Genomic DNA, 10,425 nt, shown 5'->3' on the forward strand with positions numbered 1-10,425 from the left:
AAAAAGAAGAAAAAAGAAAAAAAATTGAAAAAAAAAGACAAATACATGTAACCCATTTTAAAATGGGCAAAAGGTGTGGAGTGAATAGACTTTTCCCCATAGAACGTGATTGATAAACATATAAAAAGATGTTCAGCAGTGAAATTCAAATTAAAACCATGATAAAAACCACCTACTACAATGGCTATCACTTAAACAGTAAAAAATAAGTGATAATAAGAATGTGGAGAAATCAGAATCTGGCTATATTGCTAGTATGAATGTAAGATGGAAAAGTTTAGTAGATCCTCAGAAAGCTAAATGAGAGTTACCATGTGGCCTACAAATTCTACTCTTAGGTATACACCCGAGAGAACTGACAACATATTTACCCACAAAACCTTATACACAGATATTCATAGTATGTTATTCAAATAGCCAAAAAGTGGGAGCAATCTCATTGTTAATCAACTGATGAATGGATAAACAAATTGTGGTGTATTCATACAATGGAATGTTATTGAGCCATAAAAATGAATGAAGTATTGATATATGCTTCACCATGAATGAGCCTTGGAAACGTTATGCTAAATAAGCAAGAGGCAAAAGGGCAAATACTGCATGATCCTGCTTGTACGACCTGTCAAGAAAGGGCAAATTCCCAGAGACAGAAAGTAGATTATTTAGCAGAGGTTGGGGCTTGGGAGACTAAAGAATTATTGCTTACTGGGAACTGAGTGTCTTGGGTGCTGAAATCATTCTGGAATTAGATAGCAGTAATAGTTACAAACCTTGTGAAGGTACTAAAAAACCACTGCATTGTATGCTTAAAAATTATGAGTTTTATGATGTGATAACCTTTACTCTACAGGTTGGGGCTAAGAAATTCTGCTCTGTTGGCAAAATACATGTGATTAAAAAGGAAACATGTTTGAAATATGATATATATCTTGATTTGTAAAACTCATACACCTAGTTATGATCTCACATTGCTTGTAGGTTTAAGATATAATTGTAAATACACAGCATGATAAGCCCTTCTGAAACCTATTTTTATTATACTTATATATTTATACTTACTGTGTTTTATAAGTTTCTTCTTAGTGGAATAAAATCTCAACAAAAGACTTCAACTTCCAAAAGGCAATGGAACACACATAAACGTTAAATTCCTAACTTTGGAAACTACAGTAAATTCTTGAGGGATGGTCATGGATTATAAAATGAATTTATCAAATATGTAGATGATGGTTTAGTGATAAAATAAATCATAATCTATTTATTTTAGGCCTGGAAGCCAAATGATCAGGGTTGCTGGGCTGGCTCTGTTGTCTATCTTCTTTCTACTTCTTTTAAAATTTTTTTTCTGACATAGAGTCTCATTCTGTTGCCTGGGTTAGACTGCCACGGCATCAGCCGAGCTCACAGCAACCTCAGACTGCTGCGTTCAAGCAATCCACCTGCTGCAGTCTCCCAAGTAGCTGGCACTACAGGTGCCTGCCACAATGCCTGGCTAATTTTTCTACTTCTAGTAGAGACACAGTCTCACTTTTGCTCAAGCTGGTCTCAAACTCTTTTTTTTTTTTTTAAGACAGAGTCTCACTATGTCGCCCTTGGTAGAGTGTCGTGGCGTCCCAGGTCATAGCAATATCAAACTCTTGGGCCAAAGTGAGTCTCTTGCCTCAGTTTCCCAAGTAGCTAGAACTACAGGTGCCTGCCACAATGCCCAGATTTTTGTTGTTGTTGTTGCAGTTGTCATTATTGTTTAGCTGGCCTGGGTGCCTGCCTCGGTGTATGTGGCTGGCGCCCTAACCATTATGTGGCTGGTGGCCTAACCACTGGGCTATGAGCACCGAGCCTGGTCTCAAACTCTTGAGCTCAAGGAATCCTCCCACCTTGGCAGCCTCCCAGAGTGCTAGGATTACAGGCGTGAGCCACTACTTTTTTTTTTTTTTTGAGACAGAGCCTCAAGTTGTCACCCTGGGTAGACTGCTATGGCATCACAGCTCACAGCAACCTCTAACTCCTGGGCTCAAGCAATTCTCCTGCCTCGACCTCCCAAGTAGCTGGGACTACAGGCACCTGCCACAACGCCTGGCTATTTTTTGGTTGTAGGCAGGCTACATTGTTGTTTGGGGGACTGGGCTGGATTCAAACCTGCCAGCTCAGGTGTATATGGCTGGTGCCTTAGCCGCTTGAGCCATAGGCTCCAAGCTGAGCCACTACTTCTTTATCTGGCCCGGGCCTGCAAACAACGACGTCTGCAACAAAAAATAGCCAGGCATGAACTCCATCAAAACATCAACATTGTAAAATTTAGTAATTTTTGGACTGGACAATCTGAAAAAGATTAAATTGTCCATTCGGCCTTCAGTAAGTCGACCAGTTGACTGATGCTAATAAGACTGACTGTAGTCTGAAACACCACCACCACCTGGTGGCTTCTCTTCAAATAAACAACTTCTTTCAAGATGATAATTTGGCTTTTTCTATTAAATTAGGACAAATGGTTCGGTTATTACTATTTTAGGAAATAATAAGCTTAATGATATTGCAGAATATTTCTTTAAGTGAAGAATTAAAGTAGTATTTGTGGCATTGGCCTCAAAACTTGTTTTGTAACTTAATGAACACTTGAGTGCCCATGTACAAAAACAAAATAGTGAATAAAATACACAAAAACGTTGGCACTCACAGATCTTACATTCTAGTGAATGTAAGACAACAAATAACCATGAGTAAGTAAATTATGTTTAATGAGAAATTATATTAGAGATTCAGAAAAAGGGGGATATGTAGGGTAGGTTGAAATTTTAGGATGACATTTGAATAGACTCTTAACAGGTGAGATCACTTCTACACGGTTGCCTGAGGACACCATTCCAAAGACTTACAATCTAAATATTTAGTTTTAATTCTAGCCCGATGCTATAATTATACTTTCCTTATTAAGCAGGAATTTTTAGTATCAGGTCAACATTAAGGAATGACTATACTTTTTTTTTTTTTTGCAGTTTTTGGCCGGGGGCTGGGTTTGAACCCACCAACTCCGGCATATGGGGTCGGCACTCTACTCCTTTGAGCCACAGGTGCTGCCTATGACCATATTTTGAAAAGCAGCCCTTCCCTAAGTGTATGTACCTTTCCTGTGGAGTCATGGGTGTCATTAGTATCCCCAAATATGTAGAAAATGGCAGCTTTATCTGATTTTTAAAAACCTTAACTTGAACTTTATGAGTCTGTGTTCCTATAAAAGTAGAAACTTTGCTTTAGTCTTAAAAATTAAGAAAAGCAAGGGTTAGATAGAAATGAAATGCAACAATAAAGATTAGCTAAATTTCTCTTGGCTACTTATGGCTGTGCCATAAATTTGTCTCAACAGTTTAATAAACTATTACGTGCTGAGGACTATTCTAAATATTTCATGTGCTAGCTCATTAAATCTTCTTTTTTAACGTCTTAACACTTTTTTTGTTGTTGTTGAGACAGGGTCTCTCTCTCTCATACAGGCTAGAGTGTGGCGGTGTCATCATAGCTCACCGCAACCTCAAACTCCTGGGCTCAACCGAGCCTCCTCCTCAGACTCCAGAGTAGTGTGACAATAGGCCCGTGTCACTCCATTTGGCTCAACACTATTTGAAGCCATTTTAATACCTTTGAGTTTATGAATGCCTCAAAAAATTAGAAATTTGATTTCATTAATGTACACAGTTATGCTATAGAAATAAAAAAATGCATTAATGTACACAGTTACGATTTAATAATTTCTAAAAATAAAAAAAAAGTTAGAAATTTTATGAGAGTAGGGATTATTTCATCTACTTCATAGTCTTACCATAATATCTTGAAATCAGTAAGTAGTCACAAAAAAATTATTTTGTATTAAATTTAGTTTAGAAGAAGTTTGAAGGGCTACATTCTATCTCAATATTTTGGGATCTTTCTATCAAAATTCTGCAAAAAAAGATTTTTTATTATTTATTTATTTATTGAGACAGTGTGTACGCTGTTGCCCCAGGTTAGTGTACTCTGTTGCCCCAGGTTAGAGACCTGCGGCCTTAGCCTAACTCATAGCAACCTCAAATTCCTGGGTTCAAGCAATCCTCCTGCCTAAGCCTTCCAATTAGTTCATTTTGTTTTTAATGCACCCAGGGAATAGACCAAATCTTTACTGACAAAGCAAAGTTTTGAAAAATAGTAAGTTCTAAAGGCCAGGCATAGTGGCTCTTGCCCATAATCCCAGCACTTGGGGAGAACAAAGTGGGAGGACTGCATAAGGCCATGAATTTTAGACCAGCCTGGCAACAAAGAGACCCTGATTCTACAAAAAAATTAAAAATTAGCTAGGCAAGGTGGTGCAATAAAAGGAATGTGATTTCACCTTTAAAAAAGAAGAATCTTCTGGGGGATCCCTGGGCTGTAAAAAGAAAATAAATAAAAACAGAAAAATCCTGTCATCTAGGACAACATGGATAAACTTATGCTAAGAAAAAAAAGCCAGGTACAGAAACACACATACAACTCATGATCTCAGTTATTTTTTTTATATTAAATTTATTTTCTGACCTTTTCCTACACTTACATGATGTAATACACACACACACACACACACACACACACACACATATATATTTGTAGAAACAGAGTCTCACTTTATTGCCCTGGGTAGAGTGCCGTGGCATCACTCTGTTCACAGCAACCTCCAGCTCCTGGGCTTAGGGGATTCTCTTGCCTCAGCCTCCTGAGTAGCTGGGACCATAGGTGCCCACCACAATGCCCAGGTATTTTTTTGTTGCAGTTTGGCAGGGGCTACCCACTGAGCCTCAGGTGTCACCCATATATTTTATATTTTTAATGATGGGGATCTCACCCAGGCTGGAATGTAGAAGCCCAATTAAAGCTCAATGCAGCCTCAAACTCCATGTGATCCCCAGGCCTCTCCTACCAAAGCACCAGGATTCCAGGCACAAACTACCATGCCAGGACCTCACTTACATGTAGAATCTAAAACAATGGAAGTCACAGAAGTAGAGAATAGAATGGTGATTGCCAGGGACTGGGGGTGTGCATGAGAGATGGGGAAATGTTGGGTAAAGGGTACAAAATTCCAGTTTGTCAGGTTGAATAAGGTCTGTACAACATGGTGATTGCAGTTAATATATTGTATCTACTTGAAAACTGCTAAGAGAGATTTTAATTATTATTATTTTTTTTTTTTGCAGTTTTTGGCCGTGGCCGGGTTTGAACCCACCACCTCCAGTATATGGGGCCAGCATCCTACTCCTTGAGCCACAGGCAGCACCCTAAATGGTCTTCTTCTTTTTAAAAAGTGTTTACCAGCTTTTAATGCTTAAACTGAAAAAATTGCAAGCTGTGTTTTCATAGTTACTGGTCCATGGTCCATCTCTGGCAGGGCAAGATTTTTTTCCTCACCATGGCCACAGGTGGAAGCCCAAATTCCCTCTTGCAGTCTTCAAAGTGCAGAGGGGCTCCCCTTGTAGTGCTGTGCAGTGACTCCCCAAACCAGAGGCAAGAATGCAAGAAGAGTAAGTAACGAGCAGCCGTGAGCCAGGCCTGTGCAAGGCACTCGCCAGTGTTATCTTGGTTAATCCTCACTCCTACCCCAGGAGTAGGCATACCCTATTTGGGAGAAGGAATCCTGAGGCTAACCAACTGTCCATCATAAAGTTCACAAGTTCATCAAAGCTGGGATGAAAATCCAGGTCTTCTCAGGCCAAGTGCAGTGGCTCACACCTGTAATCCTAGCACTTGGGAGGCCAAGGAGGGTGGATTGCCTGAGCTCACAAGATTGAGACCAGTCTGAGCAAGAGCAAGACCCTGTCTCTAAAAAAAATCAAAAAACAAAAAACAAAAAGCGTGGGCATTATGGCAGGAGCCTGTAGTTCCAGCTACTTGGGAAGCTGAGGCAAGAGAATCACTTAAGGGCAAGAGAATCACTTAAGCCCAAGAGTTTGAGGTTGCTGTGAGCTATGTGTCAGAGCACTCTACTGAGGGCAACAAAAGGAAGACTGTCTCAAAATGAAAAAAAGAAAATCCAGGTCTTCTGTCTTTCCCATTCCACAGCCCTGAATTCTCTGTGAGGTCCAGCCTTAGCTTCCCATAATTAGTTTCTTTCTTTTTTTTTTTTTTTTTTTTTGCCGTTTTTGGCCTGGGCTGAGTGGTGCCTTACTCCTTTGAACCACAGGCTCCACACTAGTTCCATCTTAATGTCATGTCCTATGCTTTGTCCTGATGCTATGAGAGAAGGGGTCAGCAGCAGGACGCTGTTCTGTAAGGATGAGTAAGGATCTCCGCAAAGTATTTCCTCTGCAACAGCACATATGACCTTAGATGTCACTTTTTGGGTCACTCTCCACTGAATAGTTTCCCAAGGAAATGATGAGGTAGAACAGTCTGCAAGCAGGACAAAGCCCCCCTTCTGATTCTCTGGGGAGTGAGATCCCACAAAGGGGCAATGCTCAAAGGGACAGAGCCCTCCGTCTGATTCTCTGTGGAGTGGGATCCCACAAAGGGGCAATGCTCAAAGGGACAGAGCCCTCCTTCTGATTCTCTGTGGAGTGGGATACCACAAAGGGGCAATGCTCAAAGGGACAGCGCCCTCCTTCTAATTCTCTGTGGAGTGGGATACCACAAAGGAGCAATGCTCAAAGGTTGGTGAAAAAAGCAGGGATCAGGAGGGTGAACTGGAGTAGGGTCAAAAATGCCACCGCAGGTTGGTAGACAGTCAACAGATCAGAGAGCATGTTTCCCAGCCACCAGGGAGCCCAAGAGGACTTTTTGGCTCTAGTCCAGGAGGTGTCTTGTCATCTGTTTGCCCAAGAATGACCCGGAGGCCTTGAACTTGTCCTATGCCTGGCCCAAGCGGTTCTCATTTTGAAAGCAGGGACAGCAGCCCTAACTCATTCAGTTTCTCCTTGGTCCCTGCCTCCCAGCCTGTAGGTTATGGAGAGAGGGGTGCTGTCCCTCTGGCATTAGCCCTGAGAGAGCCGGCTGTGCCCGCTGCTCCGCCAGTCGCCCCGCTCTCACCACCAGCTGCTTCCCCAGCAGCTGCACCTGCCGGCAAAGGGCCACATCACAGATCTCAAGACGCTGTTCTCCTTGCTTGGCAGGCAGCTCAGCAGGGGTGAGGTTGAGCATGCTGGGAGTCAGGAAGAACAGCGGACACAGATTGTGGACAAAGCAGTGATGGAAGATGACCTCGGGCTGTCCAGAGAGGTTCTGGAAAAAGCCCCAGAGTCGAGCAAACTGCTCACTTCTGACTGTGGGCATTCCAGGCCCCGCAACGGTCAGTCGTTTAGGGTGCTCTTGGGGAGGGGTCAGCACAGGCCCCCCGAAGCCCAACCAGTCGCGGACCATGCTCATTTCCCCAAAGGGCACCTGGTCCAACTCCCCATCTTGCTTCTGGTTCCTCAATTTTAACTGTTATTAACCACTAGTTAATGTAACCATTAGTAAACGTATTTTACTATGTGATGGATGTGTTAGTTTATGGCAATTATTTCACAACGAATACATATATAATAAAACATCAAATTTTACAACGTAAAATATGCAATTTTTATTCGTCAATTATACCTCAATAAAGTTGGAAAAATTCTTAAACACAATGAAAAACAAAAAAGGCAGTTCATAAACTTTCGTTCAATGGATAAAAATCTCTACCATAAAGAAAAACATAATATGCAAAGATATTTGGAAGGAAACCTAAGAAAGCGCTAACAGTGGTTACATGAGAGGAGCACCTGCGCAGTGGGAGCTAGGGATGGAGCGTTTACTTTTCTGTGTACCTTTAGAAAGTTTTAAGATACACACCTTCCACCTTTAAAAAGTTAGAGAGTCCAGGGCACATCATCCTGCAGGTGTGCTTCCTTCCTCTTCCCAACACATTTCACTGTCAAAACCTACATTACGTCCAACCGATGCTCCTGTTAGAAACAAGTCTCTGGTGGCCATGCTCGGTATGAGCCCGTCCACGCTTGACAATCCTGGAAAGGTGGTCAAGTGCTCAGAAAGCTGGAAGTGTGTGTGTGCGCGCTCTAACGCTGGCCCTGCGGACCACCGCGGCAGCAGAAACCCCAGTCAGTGGCCTCGGGCGTAAGGCTGCCCCGCACGCCCGGCGCGGGGACCACCCCATTATTATTACGTAGTCGTCCTTTCTTTGCTCCGGAGGAGAAGCGTGACACCCCAGCAGGCGCTCGGGGACTTCCATACCTCCCCCGCCGCAGTACGGCAGCCTGCGCCGGCGTCCTCCTGGGCCGCGTCCTCAACGTTCGACTCGCATTCCTGGTTGGCAGATTCACCACTTTTTGGTGTCAGAATTTAAAATGAACATTCACATTTATCTATTTCAGAAGCCCGTTCTGTACAGGAAAACAGAAGCAGGAGAGATTTCAAGTTCTTAATTTTTTTTTTCTTTCCCCTGCTGGCGTCCCCAGGGTCTAAACCGCGCGCGGAGACTGTGCGTCGAAAGCGGCGACGCGGACGCTCAGGCCGCTGTTGCGGCGCGCAGTCGCGGCGGCCCCTCGGGTCCGCCCCCGCCGGAGTCCGACGTGGAAGTTGCTGGCTGACCTGGTGGTGAGGAAACCGCGTAGCAGGCGCAGCCGGGGGCCACGGCGAGCGGAGGTGGCGGCGCCGCGGCTCGGACGGGAATTGCTGCTGAGGCCGAGGCCTGTCTTTGAGGATTCGCAAGGGCGGACAGGCGGTTCATCATGGGTGAGGGATCCGAGAAGGACGCCCTGGCGCGCTCGAAGGGGCGGCAGCCGAGGGCTCGGGTTGGGAGGAGGAGAAGGTCCGGCCTGGGAAGCCCGGAGTAGCGGGGTTCTCAGGAGGTGGGTCGCTGAGTACTTAACGTATCTTAGATCTTCACCTAGGGGGATGGACCTGGCCTCGCGCGTCCTCCACCGCTCTGGTTCGTTTCCTCTTCATCCCCGCGGGATCACTGGACCGGGGCAACGCGGGAGCACAGACCCCTACCCCAGTCCTTTCCCGGGTGATGAACTTTTCCTTTTCCCCAGCTCCACTTGATCTGCACAGTTGGTCTTGCGCAGCCTGGCTACGTGTCAGTGAGGTTTCCCTGGTGAAAGATGAGCTCTGGCCTCATTGTGGAAGCTTGATTTTCTCTCCCAGGGCCCTGGGACTGCGTCAGTTTGAAAAAACCATAGGATGATGGTGCTTGTGATGTTTTATAGCCAACTTGGTATTTGCTTATCTGCTGTATCTTTTCATGTAGATAACAGAATAAGATGCAGAAAGGAGAAGGGAGGATATCTGTAGTCATTGAATGACATTTTAATCTCAATCCTTGTCCCTCGGATTGTACTGTCCTTACTCCATTAGAGCCCAAGTGAAGGTGCAGATTCTTTAACTTGTTTAACGTCCTCCAAGTGAAAATGCAAATTCTTGTTTAAAACGTCCACGGTTTTCTGGGAGCACTTTGTGCTCTCAGGTATCATAAGCGGTGCCCTGTCTTCCACACGCCCTTTCCCTTTTGTTCTTCCGTGTGATTTCTACCTGTGTAAAGTAGAAAGGACTTTGTCAAGTCACACCCATTCCTTTTTTTTTTTTTTTTGAGACTGTTCACTCTGTCGCCCAACTAGAGTGCTGTGGCCTCAGCGCAAGCTCACAACCACCTCAAGCTCCTGGGTTCAAGCAGTCCTTCTGCCTTGCCATAGAATAACTGGGAACATGGGCACCCGCCTCCAGGCTCCACTAACTTTTTTAGTTTTTAGGGATCAGGCTCTTGCTCAGGCTAGTCTCCAACTCCTGAGCACGAGCGAGTGATCTCCCTGCCTCCGGCCTCCAAGGAGTGCTAGGAATTCAGGTGTGAGCCACCACTCCTGGTCAGATCACACCTGTTTTATTTAACATTCCCAAGGTTCTCTAGCCCACCGTGTGTTTATTTTCCAGACTTGAAGCTCTTGTACCATCTCTTTGTCAAACAGTATGGCACTTTTTTGGTTAACTTTTTATATGACTTTCCTGTATCTTTTCTAATGGACTTTTGATGGGAAAAGGACTGTGCCACAAATGGTTTTAAATTATCTTATGAACTCCTGGACTATTTCATGATGCACTCCGTGTAGCTTTTTAATTTTTTAAATGAATTTCAACAATAGTTATTGTTATTTTCAGCTTCTGTCTCAGTTTCTTCTGCTAGTTACACAGAGTGTGGAGAACTCTCTGGTTGAAGGTAGTTATGGTGCTACCGCTGTTGTGCAATTGCTTTTCATGTTTGAGGACATATCATCCCACTGGTTCTTTGGTTTTTAGTAGTGAAGGGGTATCCTATTTTCTTGATAAGGAGAGGACATATCATCCCACTGTTCTGACTGGTTCTTTGGTTTTTAGTAGTGAAGGGGTATCCTATTCTCGTGATTAGAAAATGAGCTCCTCCAGGACATGTAGCCATATTTCTCCACATACATA

General features: G+C 44.0%; 1 protein-coding gene and 1 pseudogene across 1 annotated transcript in view; one reads left to right on the plus strand and one right to left on the minus strand.

The window, feature by feature from the left end:
• Positions 1–6,868: 6,868 nt before the first annotated feature.
• LOC100963362 lies at positions 6,869–7,371 on the minus strand (annotated as a pseudogene).
• A 1,174-nt stretch (positions 7,372–8,545) lies between these two features.
• ARL1 (ADP ribosylation factor like GTPase 1) overlaps positions 8,546–10,425 on the plus strand; it is a 12,761-nt gene continuing 10,881 nt past the window's right edge. Inside the window, exon 1 of the mRNA XM_003783309.2 lies at positions 8,546–8,712. Within this exon, the coding sequence (XP_003783357.2) occupies positions 8,709–8,712 (4 nt within the window). The 5' untranslated portion in view covers positions 8,546–8,708. The remainder of the gene's footprint in view (positions 8,713–10,425) is intronic.

The sequence above is a fragment of the Otolemur garnettii genome, unplaced genomic scaffold (genome assembly GCF_000181295.1).
Source record: "Otolemur garnettii isolate 467f Iridium unplaced genomic scaffold, OtoGar3 scaffold00007, whole genome shotgun sequence".
NCBI lineage: Eukaryota > Metazoa > Chordata > Mammalia > Primates > Galagidae > Otolemur > Otolemur garnettii.